The 14,436-nt window shown below is 36.6% G+C and overlaps 2 protein-coding genes across 2 annotated transcripts; one reads left to right on the top strand and one right to left on the bottom strand.

Moving 5' to 3' along the window:
- Window positions 1-158: 158 nt before the first annotated feature.
- LOC128168102 (lipoamide acyltransferase component of branched-chain alpha-keto acid dehydrogenase complex, mitochondrial-like) lies at window positions 159-5,797 on the bottom strand. Its single transcript, XM_052834206.1, has 11 exons — window positions 5,716-5,797; window positions 4,943-5,042; window positions 4,136-4,211; window positions 3,751-3,932; window positions 3,276-3,409; window positions 3,031-3,136; window positions 2,479-2,777; window positions 2,053-2,130; window positions 1,598-1,789; window positions 972-1,043; window positions 159-740 (listed from the first exon to the last, which is right to left on the bottom strand). The coding sequence occupies exons 1-11, from the start codon at window positions 5,776-5,778 to the stop codon at window positions 573-575; spliced, it is 1,470 nt and encodes a 489-aa protein (XP_052690166.1). The 5' UTR covers window positions 5,779-5,797; the 3' UTR covers window positions 159-572.
- Window positions 5,798-5,885: 88 nt separating this feature from the next.
- LOC128166485 (serine/threonine-protein kinase Nek8-like) lies at window positions 5,886-14,430 on the top strand. Its single transcript, XM_052831671.1, has 17 exons — window positions 5,886-5,960; window positions 6,265-6,470; window positions 6,691-6,746; window positions 7,038-7,214; window positions 8,763-8,812; window positions 9,011-9,092; window positions 9,346-9,554; window positions 10,115-10,191; window positions 10,408-10,580; window positions 10,828-10,972; window positions 11,140-11,216; window positions 11,315-11,432; window positions 12,625-12,775; window positions 12,958-13,115; window positions 13,331-13,486; window positions 13,610-13,768; window positions 13,915-14,430. Exons 1-17 carry the CDS (start codon window positions 5,914-5,916, stop codon window positions 13,944-13,946), a joined length of 2,073 nt encoding a protein of 690 aa, XP_052687631.1. The 5' UTR covers window positions 5,886-5,913; the 3' UTR covers window positions 13,947-14,430.
- Window positions 14,431-14,436: the final 6 nt, after the last annotated feature.

The following is a 14,436-nucleotide window of genomic DNA, read 5'->3' as shown; positions in this document are numbered from 1 at the left end:
GTATAATAGATCAGTGAAAAAAATCAAATTCTGCAAAAATATCTGCCTCAAAAATGTTGAGTTAAAAGTACTCATTAAAACCATAAAGTTTGAAAATGTATTATGCCAAATAAACGGTAATTGATCATTTCTAATTAGAATAAATATCAAAACACATCTGATTTGTAATCATTTTATTCAAAATTATGCACACATGATTGTATATCTAATTTCATGAGATTCAGTTCAAAATACACTTATATAGTAATTAGCCACACCAGGTGACAGGAACTGGCTGTACAGCATACAGATGATGTAGGTACATAGTAGAGTCCACTATACATTCCAACAAGAAACCACAGTCAATCACATCACTAACATTTTTTTGTTGGCATACTCAAATCAATGCAGTGATGTACATAGCCACATTCTCATGATTGATATCATAAAGAATTCCCACCAGTTCCAAATACTGATAACTAACTGTCCACACTGATTTGCAACAGTTCGCAATCTTCCAAAGACATAACGTACATGATAGATGAGCAAACGGAACATGAGGACGCTAAAATCCCTTGATTATCACAGTGAATTCATCGCATGTAGAGGAGCATCAGCCCTGGGTTCTCTAGGTATGACTTCCACAGGTTTGAGAAACGAGCCATGGTGGCGCCCTCTATAATTCTGTGGTCGGCAGACCAACTCACGCACATGATCTCTTTACTGACAACATTACCTTTGTCATCAAAGCGAGGTAGCCTCTAAAAAACAATATCAATACAGTGCTTACCGGTATGTTCAAATCAGTGGGCTTAAATTGCTACCAACATTTAAATAATCAAAAATAAATATTTTTCAATTGTTTTTAAAGTATTTTTATAGATGATATTTATAGAAAAACTTAACAATGAAATCCATGATAATTAGCCAAATGATTGTATTTAACAAATATTGATGAAACCAGAGTTATTAGAAGCTGGGAGGGAACGAACCTGAAGTTTTCCGAGGGCTCCTATAGCCACCTCTGGGGGTAATATCACAGGTCGGGCATAGGTCCCTCCAATCTGTAAATACATTTCCAAAACGTGACAAAAAATAAAAATTCTGAAAAAATCATAACAGACAGTCACTTGTAGGGAGATTTACTAGAAATTATTGTTTATATCTGAAGTATATCTATTATAAAAAGTGAAATTAAAGCACAAAAAAATATTGAAAACAAATCTGACCAAGTCTTGTGATATATTCCTATTAAAAACTTTCATAGAATAAACTCAGAAGTTATACAGATTTATAAATCAATACATTTTTAATATAATATGCAGGTTAAACTCTTTCTCTTTAATAAAACATCTACATATTTTCGTTGGGTTAAAATTTTCGTTGTCTTCAAAAGAAATAAAATTTTGTTGGCATTTAAATTTGTCATATCATAATCTCTGAAATGTACATTGTATTATGTATCGTCTTGGAATTAATTTTGTTGATTTATACTGCCAATGAAAATAACAAAATTAAGTCCTCAACAAATATTTCTGCTTCTACAGTATATACATTGTAGTTACAGCTGAACATTATAGTGCTAATAAATCCACGTTATCTGCTGGTTACCACGTACCACTCCAATGTTGGACAGAGAGAAAGTCCCACCGGTCAACTCGGCATTGGTCAGCTTTCCCGCCGCCCCGAGGGTCTGCATACGATTAAGTTCCACAGCAATGTCGTAAATACTCAGAGTTTGGACGTTTTTTACGCTGGGTACTACCAAACCTTCTGGGGTATCCATGGCAATACCAATATTATGTGCTGCCTGCAAACAAAGAAAAAAAAATCATTACTTACCACTACTTTGCCAAACGAAACCCTCTGAATGTACCTCAAATCAGTATTTAGTATGGCATTGTGTCACATTCAATGTGTACTGTGTTATAAAACTAATATAATCCTTTAACATAATTTGTTTAATTACTTGTGCATTACCAGCATAAATCACTTTATGATTTATACAGGTAAATGTACCTTGTAGGTAATTTGATTTTTACCTTACCTTCTATGTAATGCTTTGGTTTTTACCTTATAAGTAATGTTTTCACAATTGGCATCCACGATAGAGTTCAGGATGGGAAATTCAGTCAAGGCGAGGGAAACAGCCTGCAAACACATAATAATGTCCAACCAGTGACCCAGGTTACCAAATTTCAAAATATTTCTAATTTCAAAGAATGTGACAATTTTTGTATAATTGTCATGTAGAAGAACGAGAACAATGATATATTTCTCCCTACAATAATATAAATTCTCCCTACCTTCACAATGATGGGGATGTACATGTAGGAAAGTGACTCAGAGAAGTAATATAAATTCTCTCTACCTTCACAAAGATTGGCATGTTGGAGAGAAGTAAATTCTCCCTATATTCACAGTGACTATGATAGCTCTTTAGGAGAGAAGTTATTAACTTCTCTCCTAAAGGGCTATGATAATAAAAATTTTCCATACCTTAACAATGATGGGCATGTAGGAGAAACGGACACCGGCGCTCTCAGTGACACTCTTGATGTCCCTCCGGAGCTCTACCAATCGCGTCATATCAATCTCGTCGTTGTACCCGAATGTTGGAATGTGGGCGGCCTCCGTCATCGTCTTCACCATTGCCTTCCTGATTCCTTTGATGACCTCTGTGTGATCTTTTCCCATGGGAATCGTTGCCTCTCTTTTTGCTGGCATGGGTAGAGGTGAGGGTTTCTGGGGTGGGGTTTTCTGGACAGGAGACGGAGCAGCTGGTGCAGCTTTGTCAGCTGTAAATAGATGCTTTCATGAGTACATGTATTAAACATCCATCACTTATTCATCCACTATTTACAAGTACATAAGTGAGTACATAAGTGAGTACATAAGTGAGTATTTCTTGGCTTTTCTTGGAGTTAACAGCCATTAATTAATCAGGATTTGCAACTTCATGATACAATTAAGAAAATACAGAATCATCAATTTGAAATGAAATTAATTTTCAGTTGAACTAAAAGATCGACAATGCAATTTCTTAAGTACCTGGGCTAGGGGCCTTTGGTGTTTCTTGATCTTTAATGAAGCTAAGAATGTCCTCCTTCAGGACCCGCCCATCTTTACCTGTGGCAGGTACATTCCTCAAGTCAATCTAACAAAACATAAACATCTGAACAACAATCATCTGAAAACAGTTTACAAATTCAGGTAAAATACAGCAGATTGCTTTTACAGCACATTTACTTCTTATCTTTAAAAATCTTGGAGAGTTTTTAATGGTGTTTATGTACCTTGTTTTCCATGGCCAGCCTGCGTACAGCGGGAGTAGCCAGCACCGCCTGAGATTTCATTTTCTGACCAACCCCATACTCATCGTCTGACGAGGAGGTGCTGTCACTGTCGACCGACTCAGAGCTGGAACTGGCTGAAGCAACACACAAACTAACAGCTGATTATGATGCAGGGAAAACTCATACAAAATTTCAGTGCTGTTATATTCATATGTTGAAAGTTTGTTTTATGAAATGATAAAACAATTTTAATCAGCAAATAATGTATACATCAAGTTAGTGGTTCTCAACAACATCACAAGCAATATTTTTTGTGTTCATTCAACTTCCAAAAACAAGTGATTTGTGTAGATTCTATTGTAGATGTATTTCAAACAAAAAGAAGTATCGGTAGAATAGATACAAAAACCTATAGCTAAGCCACATTAGTCAATAGTAGCAATGTTATGACAGAGTTTGTGGTATTTACACTGACCTGACCCACTACTGAGTTCAATGTCCACCAGGGGTTTCCCAACAAGTGCCACATCATCCACATCATAGTACAGTCGCCTGATGTGGCCGTCGTATCGACTCGTGATCGTCACCGACGCTTTGTCACTCTGTACCTCACAGATACTGTCAAACTGGTTCACATGGTCCCCGACATTCACAAACCTACAGACAGACAGACCCACAGAATCAGACGGGCAGACATTAAAAGGTCATAGGGACACTCATTGGTCACATGGATAAATCATTAACAAGGAGTGTACAAGGAATGTTGTATATCATGGGCTTGCAAGGAGTACAAGAGAACAAGAGACACAGAGAACAAGAGACACAGAGAACAAGAGACACAGAGAGAGCTGGATACTGACCATTCCTTGATATGGACCTCTCGGATTCCCTCCCCAATGTCTGACAGATTGAACTGTTCAATGTCTCCAAATACCACTGAAATACCAAACAAAGTCTGCAATTTCAATCAATCTAAATATAATTAGACTTGAAAATCCCCTCCTCTATGATATGCTTTGCAAGATCCACTAATAACCCTGTGTTTTGTCATCTCATAGTGACCTTTCAATGCAAATAGCCAATGAAATTGCTGCTGCCAAAATTCTGGCTGGTAGATCTATATATATTACACAATTTTTGCAGAAAAAACTTAACTTAGCATGAAATAGACAACCTAGCATTAGAATCATAAGAGATAAAACGAACCATTTTAAGACCTTGAATCTGATTGGGATGTTGTTAGATCTTGTATAGCGAATCACAGAGGAGCGGTTTACAAGTCAAATTTCAATTAGATTGCCATTTCAACTGTACAGGTTATTGAAGTATGTAAAGTAATCACTCCACAATAATTCCAAATCAAAGTGATAATGATAAAAATGAGTCAATGACAATGTATACAAATTAGCTTTTCTTTCTGGTTAATGTACCGGTGCATAAAAATGTGATATTCAATCAGACTAAATGACTTGTAAAAGTTGGTTTTAATACAAATTCTGAATGTAATTTGCCATTTTATAAGCTAACATGAGATGGTTCATGTAGAAGTCTAATCTACCCAGGTATAAATAATAAAACCCTGCACTTTTTGCTCTAAATTATTTACATTAGAGGTATTTCATAAATTAATTGTAGTTAGGACTTGTTATATTCCTGGACATGAATACCTGTACTGGAATGGAACCACTTTGAGTTCCATAGTGCCCGCTCCAGGCTTGGTCTCGCCCATTTTCTATTCACACAAGTTCTCAAATGTCTGCCTTGAATCTGGGGGAAAAGAGTTAGATTTAAATTAAATATTTGTTAATTGAGCCAAGGCAAAGCTCAGCCTTCTAAAAACTTTAACAACTCAACAAATTCCATACACAAGAAGTGTTTTATAATCTTTATAACATACATGTAAAAAGAAATACAAAGACACATAAGAATCTAACAAGAGAATGCCATTCTAGTCTGAACCCCCCCCCCCCCCCCCCAATATTTGATAAAATTTTCTGAATATCAAAATAATAATGAAACTGCCAAACAAGTGCATACCGTGTATCCACTTTGGTGGTAATTGTCTAACACTTAAATTGATTTAATTAGGCAATAATGAGGACAGTTCAGAAGCTCAGACAGTTTTTATATTTATCAGCATTCTTCATTATCATGTTGTTCTCCGACCATGGAAATAGCATCAGTTATCTACCCTGCATGACAGTTACACGAAGCTCTACATAAATTATGACTCTATAAAACGAATATGTTTTCAACATCTGACATTCATCCATTATCCGATAATACATGTTTTCAAAACTACACGTTGCACGCTGAATGAACTGTGCTGGACCAGACCTGCCGTAACGTAATCAATCGAACTCTCCCCTACATAAAAATTGTCATTAGTATAGATTGTTGTAATGGGCAGGTACAAAACAAGTTGTTTTGACATACTTACGACGCATCGGCTTTGCTGCAGGCATTTTCTATATAAACTCCTTGAAACCAGTGAGGATGCCATTGATGAGGTATTCAAGGTATGAAAAATAACAGAGGAGTTCCGATAATAATTACACGGTTATAAAAACGCTTTTTAAAACGATAATGTATGTTTCATTTAAAGCACTAAATCAACATTGAATTGTCATAAACAAAAATGGAAAAATATGAAAAAATTCGAGTGGTCGGGAGAGGAGCTTACGGGTAAAACGCAACATCACTTATGCTTTTGCGAACGCTTGATTTTTTATGCATTAATAATGCCAATTTATCACCTAAAATAGAAGAAAACTTTACCCGAATCAGTTCTTACCAAGAATTTTTTTTTCTGCAGAGGAAATTCTAACTGTTAATTAACAAATTGATTTAAAGTCACTCTGTTGAAAATGCTGTCCACAGATTTCATAAGCAATATGTCAACTATACTTTATTTTTATATTTTTTGAGTTGGGTAATGATAAATGTACCTGACAGTTGCAATGCAGTAAAAGAGATTACGGTCTTTCAGGACAGTGCACCTGTGCCAGAGATTGGCGGATAAAAAGATGATCATCATCAAACAGATTCCTGTGGAACAGATGACCAAGGAGGAGCGACAGGCGGCCTTAAATGAGGTCAAGGTCCTGTCCATGCTGTCCCACCCCAACATCATCCAGTACTATGAGAACTTTCTTGAGGATAAGGCGCTGATGATCGTGATGGAGTATGCACAAGGTTACCTCTTGAAATCCTACTCTGATTTTCTTTCTTTTACATTGACTTTACCACAGATGTATTGTTTTTTTTTCTTGCTTCTTTTACTTCTTTATATGGTACAGTTTATGTATCAATATGTTAATATATTGCTTCTTTAGGGGGTGTAGTTTATGTATCAATATGTTGATATGTTGCTTCCTTAGGTGGTAGTGATAATTTTGATATGTTGCTCCTTTAGGTGGTACAGTGATGGACTACCTGCAGTCAAGGAATGGGATTCTGTTAGAGGAGGAGGTAAGACAGATAATATTTTAGTTTAATTTAATGGTAGTGCATGTACTATTCTAATTTCTTCCCGACTTGTGTGCTACACTATCTTATTCAATGAAGACTGTTCATCATAGTCCTTGGACTGTAAAAATTCATTGCAGACTTGTATACTGTATTTGTTTTCTTTACCACAGATGTATTGGATTTTTTCTTGTTGCAATTTGAAATCAGCACAACAAATTGTTGAAAAACAAAAATGGGAAAAAAATTAATGCAAGACTAAATTTATCATGCATACCTGTTTGTGTTTTTCAGGAGATTCTGAAGTTTTTTGCACAGATGCTTCTGTCCATTCAGCATGTTCATTCCAAACAGATTTTACACAGAGACTTAAAAACACAAAATATCCTACTGGACAAAAAGAGAGAGGTGGTCAAAATTGGAGATTTTGGAATTTCTAAAGTTCTGAGCAGTAAAAGTAAAGCCTATACTGTAAGGACATATCTTTATATTTTTTGTTATTACTGATGCTTTGGAAAGTATTTTCTGCTAATTTTATAACAGGCTTATGATCATTTTTAGGATTAAACTATTAGAAAACTGAGGATAGTCAAAGTACTGTAAACATATTACATATGGCTGTGAAATCTTAAAAGATAGTTAAACATTTTTGTATTAGCTCCTTACAGGGAAATATTTGCCACCATTTTATTTTTGTTTCTTTCACACTTGTTGTCAGTTTATTAAAATTTTAAAAAAAATCAAAGTAGCTTTGTTGATAGGAAAGAGTTTATATGTCTAACTGCGTGTGTCTGCGAAATTTAAGTCGGTATGAAACCATTTCCAACTATAGTATGGCAAAAAAACCACAAAAAACCAATATACAAAAATAATACAGCTTTATTTATTCCCTGTCCAATCATATTCTGTAATCTGTTGTGTTGTGGGTTGTTATACTTCTGTAATCTGTTGTGTTGTAGGTTGTTATACTTCTGTAATCTGTTGTGTTGTAGGTTGCTATACTTCTGTAATCTGTTGTGTTGTAGATTGCTATACTTCTGTAATCTGTTGTGTTGTAGGTTGTAATACTTCTGTAATATGTTGTGTTGTAGGTTGTTATACTTCTGTAATCTGTTGTGTTGTAGGTTGCTATACTTCTGTAATCTGTTGTGTTGTAGGTTGCTATACTTCTGTAATCTGTTGTGTTGTAGGTTGTAATACTTCTGTAATATGTTGTGTTGTAGGTTGTTATACTTCTGTAATCTGTTGTGTTGTAGGTTGTTATACTTCTGTAATCTGTTGTGTTGTAGGTTGTTATACTTCTGTAATCTGTTGTGTTGTAGGTTGTTATACTTCTGTAATATGTTGTGTTGTAGGTTGCTATACTTCTGTAATCTGTGTTGTAGGTTGCTATACTTCTGTAATCTGTTGTGTTGTAGGTTGTAATACTTCTGCAATCTTATTGTATTGTAGGTTGTAATACTTCTGTAATCTATTGTATTGTAGGTTGTAACACTTCTATAATCTGTTGTGTGGTAGGTTGTTATTCTTTTGTAATCTCCTGTGTTGTATGTTACTATATTTGTAAAATCTCCTGTGTTGTAGGTTGTTATACGTCTGTAATCTATTATATTTACATTTCCCAGTGTCTCTACCTGTGATAACACTACGTATCGATTTTGTACTGTAAAACCCATAACTACATATTGGGGCGCCAGCTGGGTTTTCTTAGTTATATTTAAACAATTAATCGTACAATGGCTTAAAATTATATAAGTAATAAGGTATCATTCTTTGAATATTATGAGATGATAATTCCGGTTGGGACGTGATCAAATCTATCATAAAGCCTTTTGGGCTTTATTGGATTTGATCACGCCCTGACCGAAATTATCACCTCATAATACTCAAAGAATGATTCCTTATTCCTTATGTATTGTAGGTTGTTATACCTCTGTAATCTGTTGTGTTGTAGGTTGTTATATTTTGTAATCTCCTGTGTTGTATGATGCTATACTTTTATAATTTCCTGTGTTGTAGGTTGTTGGAACTCCATGCTACATTTCTCCTGAACTATGTGAAGGAAAACCGTATCCTTAATGAGTCTAATTCAATAAATGTACAATTGAATATAGCTTAAATAATATAGATAAATGTTGATTAATCTATAATAACAATTTATTGATGATGGACAGAAATCAGTTAGTCATCTCAATCTCACTATGGAAAGTCTATCAGTTGCAGAAACATCGCTTTATTTGCAGCGTATGATTCCTTAGTGTGTACAGATATAACCAGAAGAGTGACATCTGGGCCCTGGGCTGTGTGCTGTACGAGCTGTCCAGTCTCAAGCGAGCCTTTGAGGCAGCAGTGAGTTTTTACTAATAAACAGCATGCTGTTTTTGTGATAGAATCAGTCATAAGGAATTCCTTCTGGCTCTGGATAGTGGGTTAACTCTAGAGCTTGATTGATTAGTGAAGTTTATCATTTGTATGCTAGAGGGCCTGGGTTCAAACCCAAGCAGATGCAATATTTGTCTTTTTGTGACATAATTAGGTAACATGGTCAGTCTGACCAGACAGCATATTCATTTATATTTTGTTATTTATTTTTCTGCTGCAGAATTTACCAGCTCTCATTCTGAAAATTATGAGAGGCACGTTTTCTCCAATCTCTGCCAGTTACAGTGAGGAGTTACGGGCCTTGATCCTAGGAATGCTGCATTTAGATCCCAACAAGCGCCCCAACATCAACCAGATAATGGCCCAGCCAATTGTAATCAACGCCTTGATGACCCTCCACACCGACCTGGGGCGGGTCCCCTGTACAAGGTGAGGGCCCAAGGTCAGGGCTTGATTCAGTTGCTATCATAAATATGTGTACAAGTAAAGAGTCATCAATTTGAGAAAACAAATTATTTAAGTACTATTATACTAGTATGTTTTTATGATTGTCTTTGAAGTAAGTTCTTATTGTAATTATGGAGCTTTAATTTCTTGATATAGTGTAGTCCTTCCCCTGTTATTAAATCCTGTCACAAGTTGAACAAGTTGAAACATAATATCTTACATATCTCATTGTTGCTTGTATACCTGGAGGATATTGCCCACGGTTTACTGTGGAATCATTTTTATTCGTGGGGGGTCATTGTTTGTGGGTAGGTTTGTTGGGTTGTAATTTCGTTTGTAGCAAGTTCGGGATTATTTTTATAAATTTTAAACAAATGCTTGTATATCTGTTCATGGGGATGTAAATTCATGGGCAAGGGTTACCAACGAAAACCACAAACATTGGTCCCTCACAAACAATGATGATTCTACAGTAGATATCACTGATCTGACGTGTGTACTTGTTGATTTCCCATACATTTGTACGTACTGTTGTGTTACAGAGTGAGCCGCCCCCTCCCCCCAGCCACCGCAGCCGCTAGAAGTCGACTCTCCACCCGCGGCAGTATGACTCCCAGAGGTCAGTCATACTCCTCGTTATGTAGTAACCAAGAACAGAAACAATATAATATTCTGTAATTCTTAATATTCAGTGAAACACCACCAAAGCTTGAAAAAATCTCAATTCTGTACAATATTGTTCATTATTTATGGATGTACATGAAATTACCAATATTTATATCTAGTACAATATACATGTAATTGATGTTCAGTACACCACTGTTAACTGTTGTAGATGCTCTGTCAGCTAAGCCGCCCGCCCTGAGTTCTGTCTTTTTCTGGGGGATAGGTGTTTCCTCCCCTGTAAAGCTTCCCCTCCCTAGCAGCGATACCCAGGTCACCCAGGTGTCAACCGGCCGTACCCAGAAGGCAGCGGTCACAAAGAATGGCCGCCTGTTTGTATGGGAGGTAATCTGATATCACATGGTCAATATCAGTACAATCATTTATATATATATCCAATAAGTCAGTATCAGTACACACAGTCGATATCAGTATTAGTTAAATAAATTGTATGCAATGATTTCAAGTTTCTCATGAAACTTATGTGACAATGATATCAACAAGGTCAATATCATGATTTTATCTAACATTTTGAAAATTTTTATGAAGCCAAATTTGACAGTGATAACAGACCAGCTTCACTCTGTTACAGTCATCCAATGTGGGAACGGACACCCTGATCCCCGGGGCCACAGAGAGCCACACCCTCACCTACGTCCCCAGGTATCTGGAGGGTCAGTCAGGGGTCAACATCCAACAGGTGGCGTGTGGGGACCTCTTTACAGCTTGTCTCACAGGTATACAAAATTTTTGTCTTACATGTAAAATTAAAGTGTTTTAAAGTAAGTTGTCAAGTGGAACACAAACTTCATGAAAAACTATATCAAAATTAGGAAATGGGCAAAAATAAAATGAAGACAATACAAGAAACTAAATAAGATACACAAGTTTCTTTATTTTGCAGATCGTGGGATTCTGATGACCTTTGGCAGTGGGGTGTATGGTTGCCTGGGACACGGTAACTATAACGACGTGGCACAGGTACCTGCAATTCTGTTCTCTGGAACAGCTTCCACACATATATGGAACTGAATGTACAATCAATAATTATCATGATAAATAATTGTTTTCTCTTCCAGGCCAAGATAGTGGAGGATTTACTGGGTTATGAGGTGGTGCAGGTGTCATGTGGAGCCTCCCATGTTCTGGCGGTGACCAATGAGCATGAGGTGTTTTCCTGGGGTAGAGGCGACAATGGTAAATAGATCAAAGGCAGATTGAAAGATAAACATGAAAGAATTACAACATATAAAATGATGACATGTGCTTAGTCAAGTACCATTCCAACGTGAAACTATTTTAGCTTGTTTTAAGTGGTAATATTTGTGTTATTATACCCCCGCTCCGAAGGAGAGGGGGTATACTGTTTTACCCTTGTGTGTCTGTCTGTCTCTCTGTCTGTTCTTCCGTCTGTCTGTCTGTCCGTCCGTAACAAAAATTTCTGTCGCATTTATCTCGGCAACTATTTATCGCAGATGCTTGAAATTTTAACACAGTATTTGTATAGGCATGCTATATCGTGGGATGTATTTTTGTACCAATCAGACGTCAACTTCCTGTTAAATGACGACTTTGTTTATTTTTTGCCAAAATTTTCAATCAAATTTTCCTCAAAGATTTCTCAGCAACTATTTATCGCAGATGCTTGAAATTTTTACACAATATTTGTATAGGCATGCCATATCGTGGGATATATTTCTGTACCAATCGGATGTCAACTTCCTGTTAAATGACGACTTTGTTTATTTTTAGCCAAAATTTTCAAACAAATTTTCCTCAAAGATTTCTCAGCAGCTATTTATCGCAGTTGCTTGAAATTTTAACACACTATTTGTTTTGGCATGCCATATTGTGGGATATATTTTTGTATCAATCGGACGTCAACTTCCTGTTAAATAATGACTGTTTATTTTTTGCCCAAATTTTCGTCAAAGATTTCTCAGCAGCTATTTATCGGAGATGCTTGAAATTTTTACACAGTGTTTGTTAAGGCATGCCATATCGTGGGATATATTTTTGTACCAATCGGACGTCATCTTCCTGTTTAATGAGTACTTTGTTTATTTTAGCCAAAATTTTCAAACAAATTTTCCTCAAAGATTTCTCAGCAGCTATTTATCGCAGATGCTTGAAATTTTAACACACTATTTGTTTAGGCATGCCATATTGTGGGATATATTTCTGTACCAATCGGATGCCAGCTTTCTGTTAAATGTCGACTTTGCTTATTTTGCATATTCACATCAGAGCGGGGGTATCACTAGTGAGCATTGGCTCACAGATATCTTGTTGGTAGATATCTTTATTTGGTACATCAAAAGTAACTACTTGTTGTCAGTATTGTGTTTCCAATGCTCTACGTGTTATTTGTGTGACCCTTGTTCTTCAGGTCGGCTGGGACTAGGGGACCAGGAATCCCACTCCTCACCCCGCCCGGTTGTTATCCCCGAGCCTCTCCGTCCATCCTCCGTGCACTGTGGGGTCGACTGCTCCATGATTCTGACCCTTGACAACAAGCTGCTCTGCTGTGGCAGCAACAGGTAACACAAAATAACGATACATGTACAACAATTTGTGGTATACAAAGCAACATTTTAAGTACATGACATTGTACATTTTAAGAATTGTGCAAGCAAATGTATAAGCAGAGATGTAAGAGAGCATATTTGGTTAGAGCGGATTTCAGTATCAGATGAAGTAATGACCTCTCCTGTACTGGCAGGTACAACAAGTTAGCTCTGGATGTAATTGCCACTGACGGCACATGCATGAAGCTGGTCGATGAAATTCACACTTTTGTTCAAACTGCCTCTCATCCAATCGGAAACCTACTTGTAAAAGGTGTTGCCATGGGAACCTCCCACACAGCTGCTGTAACAGGTAACACACTTAGTATTGATTTGATTTATGACAACTATAATTATTATTAAATGTTTAGCATAACATATAGAATTCACTGGTTTTTTTCGTCTTTTTGTTCGCAATATTCATGCCAACAATATTAAATTTTTGAATTTAGATAGAGATTATTCAGTTGTGTTGGATTATTCCTGACACATGTAGTTACTCCTGACACATAATGGATCTGTTTGTAGTTGAGGGTCAGTGCTACACCTTCGGTACGAACCAGTTTGGACAGCTGGGGAACCAGACCAACAACAGCAGACAGCCACAGGAAGTGAAGATTGCTCAGACTCAGAAGGTTGCTATGGTGGCATGTGGGGACACTTTCACTGTGATAGTCGCTGATGGTAACAATTGGTTTAAAAATATCTTCATTTACAGATTATTGAAAACAATTTGTTTCTATAATTATTCTCTTTTTATATCAAGTGTCTAAATGACTGTTAGAGTATTTTCTTCAACTTTCTCAGAAGGAGAAGTGTACTCCTTTGGGAACCAGTCAAGGGGGCGTCTAGGACGACCTGAGGAAGATCCAACTGAGCCTGGGAAAGTCCCTTTCATGGGGGAGGATCCCTTTGTGGTGGTCTCCTTGTCCTGTAGTCATGGCAACACACTCCTAGCTACCAGACGTATGAAACTTTTAACTCCAGTTCTTATTTTATCTTAACATGTCCTGTTTTAAGCACTTTCTAAATAAGTTCATTTTTTCAAAACTTACAAAACTGAATCACAAAATTCAGATTAAAGTAGTTATGGTAACCTTTGTTGCTTATAGCTATGCAGCAACTAAATGGAGAGAACATTTAACAATGACCAGGATTTTACGATAACAAAGATATGTGTCCGAGACTGAGACACAAGTCCACACTTAGACCCTGGTATCTGTGACACTTCATTACAGACACCACCGAGATCACAGTGTGTTGAAATCTCAGAGCTGTCCAGGGGATGGGACTTCATGAAGGATAGACAATGTGTACATGTAATACATGGTACATTGTGATTATTTTGATACTTAGTGTTGTAAGTAAATGTATGTAAATCTGAGTTAATACTGTATACAGGGAAGTATTCGCCCCCGTTTTATTTTCACCCCTTTCACCCTTGTTGCCAGCGGACAAATTTTAGACAGGGCAAATTCCTATGTCTCAAACCATCTTTACTTAATCACAACTTTGTATGGGCGAATTAAAGACAGGGCAAAACCGTTAGCAAATTAATAAGGGCAAAACACAGGGGCAAAAATAACCCTGTATACAGTACACCGTAGAATTATTTTCATTTTTAAAAAAATGTC

Source organism: Crassostrea angulata, chromosome 10 (assembly GCF_025612915.1).
Source record: "Crassostrea angulata isolate pt1a10 chromosome 10, ASM2561291v2, whole genome shotgun sequence".
NCBI classification, from domain to species: Eukaryota; Metazoa; Mollusca; class Bivalvia; order Ostreida; family Ostreidae; genus Magallana; species Magallana angulata.
Note: the sequence above shows the minus strand (reverse complement) of the source record. Positions and strands in the feature narration are given on the sequence as shown.